The sequence below is a fragment of the Oryctolagus cuniculus genome, chromosome 21 (genome assembly GCF_964237555.1).
Source record: "Oryctolagus cuniculus chromosome 21, mOryCun1.1, whole genome shotgun sequence".
Taxonomy (NCBI): Eukaryota; Metazoa; Chordata; class Mammalia; order Lagomorpha; family Leporidae; genus Oryctolagus; species Oryctolagus cuniculus.
Window position 1 is genome coordinate 21455670 of NC_091452.1, and position 12718 is coordinate 21468387.

The following is a 12718-nucleotide window of genomic DNA, read 5'->3' on the forward strand; positions in this document are numbered from 1 at the left end:
GCCCCTCCCGGGGCCCCCCTGCAGGTGGCCGGGCAGGCTGGGAAGGGAGTGTCACCTCACTGCGGGCGTGAGGTCACCGAGGCCAAATCTACCCAGCTTGTAGGGGCAGAGCTGGGAGCGGAGCCCAGGTCTGCCAGGGTGAGGCCCGGGGCCCTGTCCGTTAAGGGGAAGCCGGCCAGGGCTCACGTCCGTGTGCGCTTTCAAATGCTGCCCGAGACGCTGACCGGAGGACTCGGATTCTGGAGGAGCTCCGCTCTCATGCCAGGAGCCTGGGGGATCCGCGCGGGCACCGACGGGTAACTGATGCGTTCTGACGCCTGGGCGGCACTTACCCCTTCCATGGGTGCTATGAGCAGGTCGTACAGGGCCCGGAGCGGGGGCTTGGCCAGTGCGCTCTGCCTCCTGGGGAGAGACGAGGTCCCGTCCTTGGCAGGCGACGCCGTGCTGAACAGGCTGGTGACGCTCTGGCAGCTCCTGGGGAGACAGGGCCACGGTCACCCCCGCCCGGCGGGCTGCCCACCTGTCCTCGGTCATTTCCACACGACAGCCAGCGCTGTCAGAAGCCGCGGGGCGAAGCAGCCGCACACGACAGCTTACATTTCTGCGGAGTCTTTGTACCCAGCCCAGCGTCCCGAAGTGCGCTCACGGGATTTCATTACAGCCTACGCGGAGCCGCCGTGTGCAGGCAACCGTGAGGACCATCAGGGACAAGTGGCGGCGCCAGGTGCCAGCCAGCTCATGACACGGGAGCCACAGACAGGACAGAGAGCGCACCGGCCCCGGCTGGGGGCTCCGCCCCGCCCCGGTGGGACACCTGCGGGAGCCCCGGCAGAGCCCTGCCACGCTTCCGGCCAGGTGTGGCTGCAGGGTTCACTCGGCTGTTTAGTTTCTGTTTCCAGGCACAGTTTTCTTAATACGGAGGTATTTTCAACCCCGTGGGCCCCAAGTTTCCCCCTGGGCAGTCACTGCCTCGTTCATTGAGAACACAGTCTGAGCACCGGCAAAGTGGGGCTGGTGACCGAGCTGTCAGAGCGCGCCCCTCGGCCCTGCCACCTGGTGACAGTCCTGCGTGACGAGCGCACAGATGTCCCTGCTTGGGGTAGACACCGTGCACAGGGTTTGAGTTCCTGCTAGAGGTTGCCGGCTCTGGGGGGCGGGGGCCGTGGCTTGCGCCAGGTCCACGGCTGGGCTACAGTGATGGCAACCTGGATGCTGCCCAAGAAGCCAGGAGGCTGCTCGGCCTCAGGCTAGGCCGCGACCCATGACATCTGAAGAAACGACGCGGAGGACCTGGTTGCGTGTTCCAGGCACGGCCCTGGCCCTTCCCGCATGTGGCCCTCGGCGGCGGCCCTTGGTGGTGCCCTGCTTGGCCCAAGCCCCAGGAAGCCAAGAACTGGGCACGCACGCTCCCGGCCAGCGCACAGTGGCAGGGCTGGGAGGCTGGGGCCTGCCCACAGCCACTCACTCGGGATGTGGGTGATCGCAGGTGACTGTGCCAGCCGAGCCCGCGAAGCACGGGTAACCCCGGGGTGACACGCAGGGGCTCACTGCATTCCACAGAACACACCGCAAACAGCAGCTCTCCCCCGAGGGTGAGATCACAGAACTGCTCGCCAGAGGAGATGCTGGGGCGCGACACGCGGCGTCTGTCACCACACAGACGGCACCAGGGCGGCAACCGCCTGTCCCCGCGCGCCTCTCCCTCTCCTCACCCTGACAGCGTGACCTGCACTGTCGGCTCACGTGCCCGCAGCGAGGTACCAGAGCCAGCTCAACCCCACCAGGGGCACCCAGGGAGCCGCCACGTCCCCAAGCCCCAGCGCCCAGCTCTAGGGTGTCGGCTCAGGCTCCCCTCTGGGCCTAAGAGCAAGCCAGCCCCAGCCACACCAGGGGGACCAAGGCACGGCTACTTACTCCAAGCCCTCAGCCCGTCTGACCACAGGACACAGGCAGGGCGGGCACCCTCGAGACAACTGCGCTGCCGGAAGCAGTGCCTGGGAGGCTGGGGCTGCTGCCAGCTCCACGGGGAAGGAACCGACCGCAGGGAACGGAGAGGAACCTGCTGAGTCCAGCCCCAGCCTCAGGCAAGCCCGCAGCGCCAGGGGAGGCTTGGGGGTCTTAGCTGATGACACAGAGGCCTGGGGTGGGCAGCAGGAGCCCAGGCGAGGGGTTCCAGGCATAAGTGCTGGCCCACCCAGTGGCATCTTTTCATGGAACACGGAGGCACCAGAGGCTTCTTGGGGCGCAGCGGCACCAACGGGGAATGGTTCCCACAGAGAGAGAGGGGCAGGGTCCCCACCAGGGAGGGATTCCACGGCCAGCACCGTTGAATCGGGGTCCAAGGGCCGGCTTCACATCAGCCTGCCTGGCAGGGGTCACTGCAGGCGGAGGGAAGGCAGGTGGAGGAGGGGCCTCGGTGGGGCCCTGGGCTGTCCTGCGGGGAAGGCAGGCCACCTACCTCTTTACGCCACGCCTCCCAGGAACCTCCACCTGGGGCCGTGGTCAGACCATGTGCCGCCCTCACCCTGGACTGGCAAACAAGCCACGGCTCGCGGCACCTGTCTGATCCACGGAGGTGTCCTGGGAAGCCCTCCCTGGGGACCTGGCTGTGTTTCCAGGCAGAGCAGGTGCAGTGTGGGCCTGGTGGGGCAGGCAGGGCGCCTGTGCTGCCAGTGGAAGCCACCACCGAGCCACCACCTTCCTGGCCCTGTCCTTGTCCCGTCTCTCCCAGCTCCTTGCTTGTTGAGCTTAGTGTCCCACACAGGGCAGGCTCCCAGCCTCCTGCGCCAGGCCTTGCACTGGCTGGCAGCTCGCAGACCCACATCTCTGGCGCAATGGGTCCTGGGCCTGGCCAGGGCAGGTGTGGGGGGGGGCACCTGCACCTGGCCACAGCCCGTCCGCTGCTGCGGAGAGCGCTCTGTGATCTGGCTGCCATGACGTAGAGAGCGCCCGGCCCTGGAGACGCCTTCTCGAAGGAAAAGCTAAGGCCCACAGTCAGTCGGGGGTTAAAACACAGCAAACCGAAAGCAACCAACGCAAAACCATAATTTGAGGTCGGAGGAAACCCAGCCAAGACTTCTGTGCGAGCAGGCGGCGTCTGTTAGCAGTCACCCAGCCCCGGGCAGCGGCTTAGGGCAGCCACCGCCTCTCACTGTGTCCACTGGCGGCCCCTGTGCCTCGCTCTGCAGGGACAGCAGTGGCATGTGGCTGTCTCCCCACAGGGCCGTCCCAGAAGGGAGGGAAGTGACTGACAGTCCCTGGACCCTGGGAGGTGCAGCCATGGGGAAGGTCTCAGGCAGCCAGGTGGCCAGGACATGGCCCCTCCCTGGCCGCCTTGCTGGGCCCTGCCTGAGGTCTTCTCCCATCCAAGGGTTGGCGCCGTGGCGGCCTGGTTGGTGCACACCGGCTTGCTTCCCGGCACGTGTGTTGTTGTTATCACAGCATTGCCAGTGACCACTGCCGCTGCTAAGCTGGGCGCAGCAGGCGGAGATGACTGAGGGGGCCTACGCCCCAGCCCGAGCGTCTGCAGGTGGCCGTGGCCTCGACACCAGCAGGCTATGGGCCGCGGGCCAGGCAGGCCGCTCCCTTACTCCCCTCTCTTCTTGCTTCCACAGGAAAGGGTGGGGGTAAAGCTCTCGTCGGTTTCTTGAAGTTTTGAACAATTTACTCTCCCTAAGCGAGTGCCCACGCCTCTGCAGCGCCTCCCGTGTCCACCCTGTGTGGTATCAGGCCCCGGGCGGTCCAAGTGCTGTGTTCTGCGGAGGAGAGCTGAGGCTTGGCACCACGGTGACATGCGGTTTCGGGTGTCAGAGTCGCAGCTGGAAGGCCCAGGGCCCCGTGCGGAATCTGCGTCCCTAAAGTGGTGCTGAGCTTGGGGTTCAGCCGCACAGCCCCGGCCCCCCAGCAGGTGGCGCTGGCTCGCCGTCTTCGCGGCCCGCCGGTTCACAGTGGCTCGCTAACTGGCAGCCGAGCCCCGGGCACACGGTGCGGTCTTCATTAGCTCATTCCTCACATGATGTTTATTAATCTCCTGGAGAAACAGCCATTTCGGCAGTCTGTGGAAAAGGACAGGGAGCAAGCAGGGATCCAGGGAGAGAGAGGTGAGGCTGCTGCCTGCGCAGGGGCTGCGCCATGACGTGAGTGGAGCCAGGGGGAGCCACAGAGGCGTCAGGGGTGCGGTTCGTGTCTCCGCGATGATGACAAACACTCGCCCGCTTGGCTGCACTCGAATCTGCCCCTGGGGATGGAGAGGTCTATTCCCAAGGCCGGCGGGACTGGCGCCACCGGCTGCGTGCTGCCGCCAAAGAGGGGAGCCAGTTACAGCAGCGGGGACAAGGCCCTGGCCGCAACAGAGGTTTCCAGCCTGCGGGACCCAGAGCTGAAGCGGGCCTGGGCTGGGCCGGCTGAGCTCACCCTCCCCAGGCCTGGGCTGCAGAAATCAGAGACCCCCACACACAGGCTCCGCATGGCCTCCTGGGTCCTGACACAAGAAACAGGGACTCCCTGCTGGCTGGCCCCACAGGCGGTGCTGGTCCAAACTCAGTCTCCAGGGGCCAGCAGGTGCGCTAGGCGGTCCAGCCAGGGCCGCCGGGGGCCGTTTCAGGAAGTCCCTGCCTTCTCAGGGTGCCTTTCTCTTCTGTGTTTGTTTTTGGGGCACTGGGCTGTGGTCAGGCTGTGCTGGGGGACTCTGCCTCTGCCCCTCTCTTCCTCCTCCCCCTCTCGGCTCTCCCAGCTGGGGCTCAGCCTCAGCACTGGGCTCGCTGGAGCCCCTGGCATGCGGAGCACGGCCCCTGCTCGCTGGGATGGGGCTGCCTGGGGATGGCGAATCATTTCCTGCTGCTTCCCTCACCTCGGCCCTGACCTGGCTGCTCCAAAATCCCCCGTGGAGCTCGGGACATGGTGGGCTGTGGGGTGGGAGCTGGCCCGAGACTTGAACTTTAAGGAGCCACTGGAAAAATTAATTGGCAAATCTATTACACTCAAGCAGCCAGAGATGCCTCAATTCAATTAATACAAGGATTCTGATGAGGCGCTCGCTAAGCTGCCGCCCGCTCCGCCGCTCACCTCCTTAATTACCAAGCACCCAGCTCCCTCGGCGGGAGAGAAGCCGAGAGGCTGGGGCTGCTCCTGCAGGGACCCCTGCCCTCCCAGCGACACCTGGCTCCTGTTGGCTCAGGGATGCGTCAGGGGCCGCACGTGGCGTCTCACCTCTTGCTCCAGGACTCTCCTGGGCCCTGCAGCCCCGGCTCCTCAACAGGGCCTGGGCAGGAGCCAGTGAGCGGAGCCGGAGCGGGCCAGAGCCGCTCACTGCTGTCGTCGGCTCTGTGATTGGGTATTTAATGTCTCTCAAGCTCACCTCCCTTCCCTCATAAATGAGCAGGCACCTGCCCCCATGTAACACAGGGACCTTGGGAGCTGGAGAAACCAGACGCGGCCTGGCCCTGGGTGAGTGGGTGAGCACACAGCCTGGGGATGAGAGGCGTGGGCTCGCCCAGCAAAACCAGGTGAAAAGCAGCGGCTCCTACACAACACCCAACGGGCCAGGGGACTCGGGGGAGGGAGAGACCCCCGGGCAGGTGACCCCAGATGGACTCGTGCTAGACGCACTCGACGGGACGCTTCAGGGGAAAGCCTCCTTAGGCCCCGTCCCTGTGCCTGCAGTAGGAAGGGGCAAGTCCAGCGCTCCGTCCGGTTAGGGCAGAGGGGAGAGGAGGGGAGGAATGGGAGGAGGTAAGGAGGGTGGGCTGCAGGGTGGAACCATGAAGGACCCAGCTCAACTCCTCTGGGAGAGGGGGACACAGCCAGGAGCGTGTGCCCTCAGCGGGCAGGACCACAGCTTGCTGGCCAGGTGGGCGGTCATGGGGTCCATGTAGGGGGTGCCGTCAGCCAGAGGGGACAAACCCCATCCACACCCTTGGGGCAGTGGAGCCCCGGAGTAGGGGCAGGCTTCTGGGGCTGTTCCTAGGACTGCACTCAGTGATAATCAGAAAACGGCGCGCCCCGGGGACCAGGCACGGCAGGGGGAATCAGACGGAGTGGAGGGAGACTGGAAGTGTTGCGGTGCTGAGCCTGTGGGCTTAGCAGCGAACTACATCTTGGGGTGGGAGTCACGCAGGGATGAGGGGGCGTGCAGAGAGGAGCACAGCCCTGCTCCGACTTCCACCTTCCCAAGCAGCACCAGGGGCTTTGTTGAACCGCAGCTTCCGACCCTCAGGCCCGTGGGTCTGGGCAGGGCCGGACGTGGCCCTCCCTGCTCTGACCACCACGAGAACAGAGTCCAGTCTGTGCCCGTCTCCGGCAGCGCTTAGAATGGTTTACTTCACTGCTACTTTTACTTCCTCTCCATCTTGGTTTTCTCATCTGCTTTATAAAAATCGCAACCTTGTTGCATTTGTATGTTTTGGTAAAACCGTGTCAAACCACGTCTGGAATGAGAGAGTGAATAAGCAAGAAAAGACCATCTAAGTTAAATCGCCTCTTGAAAACATGCAGGCAAGCTTGGACTTGGAGGAGACCTGCTCTGCACGCACTTGTCACCACCAGGTGGACCAGCTTGTCAAGGGGCTCCTGCACCTGCTGTGTCTATAGCACAGGGCGCTGGGGGCCTCAGCACAGCACGCCGGACGGGATGCCAGGGCAGGCTCCTGCCTGTAGCCAGGTGGCTGGCGTGGGGAGGGTCAGGGCAGGGGGCTGCTCCAGGTCCAGCTGAGGGGGGAACTCAGCTCGCTGGAGCCCGGAGCCACGTGGCCACCAACTGAGCAGAGACAGAGCTGGGCATGGACCCTTGGCAGTTCAAGGCCAGGCCCGAGAGCAGTTGAAAGGGGAGAAGCAGTCTCCATCAGGCTGTGCTTCTGGGTAAAGATGGGGTCTGTGGAGTGGGTGGCGGTCCCCCTGCCCCTACACACACAGTAAGGAGCCTTTGGTGCCACAGGGACCTCCCTCAGCTCTGGGGCTGGGAGAGGAAGGAGCTGCTCCTACCAGGCAGCAGATCCATCTCTCACCACGCTCGCTGCATTCCTGCGACAGCCCCGTCAGCAGGCAGCGTTGCCTCCACTTTCCAGATAGAACACAGTACCAAGCTCAAGGTCAGCCGCTCGGAGGTGTGCAGCCCGGCCGCTCCACAGGAGAGTGTGCCCGGTGGCGGTGGCAGCAGCCAGCTCTGGCTCCCTTTGGCCCCACTGCTGCCTGCACTCCCCACAGCCTGCAGGACACACACACCCACAGAGGCAGGCGCACATCCTCATGCCCGGCCCCCTCCACTGTCCCTCTCCCTGCTCACAGCCAAGGGGGATGGTCCCGTAGGCTGCTGATGCCGCTGTCCCCTCTTGCAAGCCCCCAGTCTCCACGAACATCTGGTCTCTGGGAGGATTCCCGCTTGCCAGTTCCCACGCGTCTCCCGTGAGGCCATGGGTGGTGGAGGGTGCTAGGTGGACCCTGGCCTGGGTGTGGCACCTCTCTATAGCAGGGGAGGTCTAACCTTTCTATGGTTTGGCTCCAGTCACTAACCTCTGGGCAGCACAATACTGCCCTCAACAGAGCCACACATGTGACCACGACAGGGGACTCAGAAGACCTGAGGCGTGTGTCAGCTGCAACAGAGGTGGCAACGAAGTCGGGATGTCCCTCCGGGACCTTCGTCCCACGTGGTCCCTTTTAAACGCCAGGGCAGTGCTGAGGCCTGGGGCTCTTCTTCCCCCTCTTCTCCACCACAAATGTGGTCTGACCGCAGGGTGGGCCTTGCACACACCCGTGCACACTTTCACGGCCCTGATCATCAGCGTGACCCCTGAAGCCCAGGGCTGCCGCTCTGCACTTGCTGAGAGAAGAGCCCTTGTCTGTCCAGTCCCTGGGGGTGTCCGCCCTGGGGCTCAAAACACAAACGCATCTCCTCCCCAAGTGCACTGCAAGAAGGAACCTAGAGGCAGACAAAGGCAGAACAAAGACCAGCTTCCCAGGGCGGCAAGAGGGAGACCCCGAAGCCAAGTCAGCCCTGACTCGCGTTAGCCGCCGCCGCCACCGCGCTCACCAATCAGCCCAGCAACCCACCCGGGAACAAAAGGGCCAAGGAATCCATAAACTCGCTGAGCTGGAGCGCCCTGCAGAGGGAGCCGCGCTGCTCCAGTGCGCAGGGCCCTGCACACACGGCTGCTCCCACCTCACCCCGTGGGCTCCAGGGACACGCGCTCTGCAAGCCCTAGCCGTTCCCAGGAGTCGGCCGAACAGCCATTTCTTGCTGCTCTGTTCAGTGACAAGCCACCATGTCTTAGCCCAGACTCCTGGCCACGGAAGGGGCAGAGAGAGGGGCCTGGATCCCACAGCAAGCAGGGCACATGGAAGCACAGATTGGCAGGCAGCTGGGGGGCAAAAATGCAGTCAGCCCCGGCACCTGCTCGTGCCCGGGACCCTGGCCCCCTGGCCCGGGTGTGCAGCGGTGAGCTGAGCCTGCACCGGAAGTTCAGAGAGGTGTGCACGGACGCCTTTCTCCTGGGCTGCCCTCGCCGCTGGCTCCCTGTGGATGGAGGCTGGCGCCCCTCCCTTCCTGGGCTTATCAGCAAGGCAGCAGAGGATACAGTGTTGCCAACCGGCCCAGGCCTTAGGGCTTGCTGCATGCACTGGCTGCCTCCTTCATCCAGTCCACCCTGGGTGGCTTCTAAAAGATCAGGATTCCAAGGGTCTGCAGAGACCCCCCCACACCTCCTTAGCTGCCTTGCGGGGTGGGACCTACGTCCTGAGCTAGGTCAGACCCCACTAAGGAAGCTGTGTGCAGAGCAGCTGGGCAGCTGGCCTGGGCTCCAATGCTGTCAGCTGAGCCACTCCCCACCCAGTCCCATGGGCTGGGCTCAGCACCCACCTGACTGACGGGGACCTGGCTGGTGTTGTTTAAATGAACCGACGCCTTAATCCACAGTATTGTGCTCAGAGGACCCATGTCAGAGCTGCACGGGACAAAAAACCGTCTTTGCAAAGTGAGCAACTCCATGCTCCAGAATTCACAGCAGTGATCAGCGAGGGGCCCAGACGCATCTGACTTGTCCCGAGGACTGGGGGACTGGCTCCCGCGACCGAGCGCCCACAGGCAGCTCGCATAGTTGCCGGGCGGTAGGTGCTGTGGCAGCTCTCTCGTGTAAAGGACGCTAGGTGGGACAGGAAGAGGAGGGGTGGGCGAGGCCCACCTTCAGCATACACAGACATACTCCTCTCCTACCTTCCCACACCCCTCCCTGCCGCCACGTCGGCTCACAAACTCGGTTTAGCGCTGCTCCTCTCATTTCACTCAGAACAGCCGGAGGCCACCTGTGTGTCAGGAAGCCGGGCGGGGTGCTGTCTCTGTAGCAGGCCCTTTAGTCCCCACATTAGGAACCTGCAGGCTAGGACGCTTGTCCCCATTTCAGAGAGCGGCAGTGGGGAGCCGAGTCGTGAGCTGTCTGCTCTGTTACGAGCAGGAATCGCATCACCCAGCCGTCACAGATCCCAGCCTCCCAGGCAAGGATCCGAGCCCCGGCCAGTCTCTGCCTCCTCACACCCGGTCACGACCCTGCACGAAACCCAAGGTCACGAGGGACGCCTGCGAAGGTGGTAGGGAGGACGGGACCGGGCTGAGCCACTGGAAGCCTTGGCCTCCGTTCAACCAAGCTGCAGGCTCCTCCGTCCCCGGTCCTTGGCTCCCTGCCCACGCAGCAAGACCCTGGGAAAGTAAACACACGTTTGTCACCCTGACGGCACAATGAGAGGAAACCGGGGCCCAGGGTAGGAGCAGACAGGGCACACAATGGCCAGCGTGGCAGGGCCGCCAGGCAGGGGCTGCCTCCCATCCAGCACAGCCCCTCCCGAGAGCCAGGCTGCCCGGCAGAGGAAGCCCTGGGCTGAGGCAGGGCCCGGAGAGTCCAGGACGTCTTTCTGCAGACACACCATTGCCAGGCAACCGTGGGGCAGTGGGACAGTGGGGCAGGTCCCCCCTCCGCCCTGCCCGCCTGTCCCTGTGGACCCGGGTGCGGCTCGGGCATCATCCTGAGCTAACGATGGAGGCGGCTGCTGGCTCGGCAGCGTCAACCCTGCCTCACCCTGCAGCCGCTCAGGCCCATTTGGTCGTAGTGGGGGACCGAGCTCTCAGGGCAGACAGGGGCACAGGTCTGGGGGAGCTCAGCCCCAGGCCCAGGCCCTCCGTCCAGCCATGCTGGCACCTCCACGTCAACACAGGCGCCTGGCCTGCAAGCCACCTACATGAGCCAGCGGAAAGCGTGCGAAGCTCCCCGTGCGGCTGTTGCCTGGTGTTTGGGAAGTTGGCCCTGAGGCGAGGGGAAGCAGGGGACAACCGTCCCCTGGGACTCGCAGCCCAACCAAACGGGGACTGTCACGTCGTCAATCCTGTCACTGCCCCGGCGAGCACAGGGCGAGGTGGCATCAGGCTGGTGGCTGCCATCGTGTGACCCCAGGTGAGAAGCCTAACCAGCCGGAGGCGTCGCCGAGGGCCGAGAGCACCCTGCCCTGTGCCAGGCCACCGGGCCAGGCAGAGCCCCCACGCACCTGTTGAAGAGGTTGTTGCGGCGAACCATGCGCAGAAAGCCCGTGGGGTCAGTGACTGAGTTGAGTTTGCTGTTCATCTCTTCCAACTGCTGGTCCATGATGTCCCCGGCTTCGCTCTCCGTCTCGCTGCTGGCACAGGCTCTGCACGAGAGTTGCCGGGAAAGCCAATCAGAGAGAGGAAGTGCCGGGCTGCAGGAGTCGGCTCTGAGGCCCAGGCCTGGGGCCTCCTGGGACCAGCATCGCCAGGGCCCTCTGTGGGACCCAGGGCAGGTGGGCTGGACAGGCTTCCCAGAGGAGAGCCGAGTGTGGCTGTGCGACAGTCCCCCCAGTCACTGGGTGCCTGCACGGTGGCAGGCACGTTCCAGAGGAGGGCACGCCTCATCCAGTGCCCCACGCCGCGGGCACTGCTGGACACGGAGGCCAAGGCAGGCCGCGGAGGGGGCCTTTCCCAAGCTCGGCTGAGTTAATAAACCCATACTTCCCCAAAGCAGACTTCCACAGAGCTTCTCACAGTGCGTTTTAAAGAAACAGATACACCCAGGAGCGCCCTGATTCATCAGCAGGATTAAATGACAAAAGACTGGACGCTGAGGCAGAGGTGGCCGCGATGGGCACTGCCTGCCTGCCCCTCCTCTCCACATCAGTCCCCGGGCAGCGCCGGCTCCACCAAGGCCCGCCTCCCGGGAGGCCCTGACCTCTCAGACTTTGGCACAACCTGAGTGATGTTCACCCAGGGGACAGCTTCTTTTGAGGCTCCCTGTGGACCAAGGACCAGTGTGGACAGCGGAGAGTGCTGGGGCACTGGAGGCAGGAGGTGGGGGGTGGGGGGTGGGTTCCTGTCACTGAGCAGGAAGCAGCTGGGCTATGAGAACGTGGCCTACACCTGATGGCCCCCTGGCGCTGAGTCCAACAGGGAAGGCTGACGAGCCCCTCGCCGGGCCACTCCCGGCCGAGTGGACGCAGTGTGGCCCGAGTGCTTGGGAAGCCTGGGCACTGCACGTGAGCACAGCCTCGGGCCGCCGGTCAGGGTGATGGGGTGGCAGGTGCTGGTTGCCTGTCAGTGTGTCTCCAGGGGACAGCGGCATTGTGTGCTGGACTGAGCAGACTGCCCTCCCAGGGACAAATGGGCACCGTCCCCTGCGGAATGCCTGGACAGGATGAAACCTGGAGCAAGAGAATTCACACCCTGTCCCTATTCCAGCCTTCAGACCTGGGGTCAGAGTGTAGTGCACACATTGGCTCCCCTGGGCCCGCCACTTGCCAGTTGTAGACCCTGGGACCCCTCAGCTGCCATAACCACATAAGCCAGTTCCTCACATCCCTTTAGAGAAATAACTCTCTAGCCAGAAACACAGCCCACTGTGCATTTCAGCATATATAACTGGATCGCATTTGTGTGTGTGTGTGTGCTGGGGGGAGCAGGTCTCTCTCTGGAAGCCCAGACAAGAACACGTGGTAACCACCCCAGCGCCCGCTGGAGGCTGCGGAGGGCCGCGCCAACAGCTGCGTTTCTTCCCAGCCTAACCCAGCACCGTGCTTGGCACCCAACAGGCTGTGCCCACCTGGGCTGCCCGACGCTAGCAGTGGGCTGAACCGTGGTGGGCAGATGCGGTCCAATCTGTCCAGCACCCGGAGGGAAGGGGCTGCAACTGTCTCCATCCAACATCAGAGCAGACGCAGGCTGCAGAAGCCACGGGGTGTGGCTGGGAGCAGGGGGTGGGGGCTGGGCTGGGTCCAGCTCGGGCGTGGGGCACTCCCCGACCCCCAGCCCAGGCTCCAGGCTTCTGGCTTCTCTGTGCTGGGGAGACTGGGGAGGGCGGGGCCAAACACAGGAGGGAGCAGCCAACTTCCAGCATGGAAACCAATCGCCAGGGCCTGCACCAGGCCAGGGGACGAGGACTCATTCCTCTCGCCGCCCGGCGGCAGGCGTGAACTGCTCCCAGGGGAGCCGAGGGCCCTTCTCAGAGACCCTGGTAAATATCACTCAACGAGCTCTCCCGTCCAGGGACACATCTATCATCTGAATGTGACTGCCCGCCTGCAGCTGAGAAATCTGCTTGTCAGTCAGCGCCCTGCAGAGGGGAGAAGAAGTGGCCGGGACCGGGATCGGCCTCCATTATCTCGCCATCCCCACTGCTGCTGTCAGTCGCCGGCCGAGCCCTCAGACACTCCTGCTTAATGGGGCTGTTTCCTG

At 64.2% G+C, this 12718-nt stretch overlaps 1 protein-coding gene across 8 annotated transcripts in view; it reads right to left on the minus strand.

Annotated features, from left to right (window-relative positions):
• The window catches only part of TTC28 (tetratricopeptide repeat domain 28), a 689946-nt gene that overhangs the window by 22895 nt on the left and 654333 nt on the right, over nucleotides 1-12718 (minus strand). For all 8 annotated transcript variants that reach the window (XM_051826641.2, XM_008274620.4, XM_070065754.1 and 5 more), the window contains 2 exons: nucleotides 10525-10665; nucleotides 333-474 (listed from right to left, as the gene is read on the minus strand). In XM_051826641.2, the coding sequence (XP_051682601.2) occupies nucleotides 333-474; nucleotides 10525-10665 (283 nt within the window). The remainder of the gene's footprint in view (nucleotides 1-332; nucleotides 475-10524; nucleotides 10666-12718) is intronic.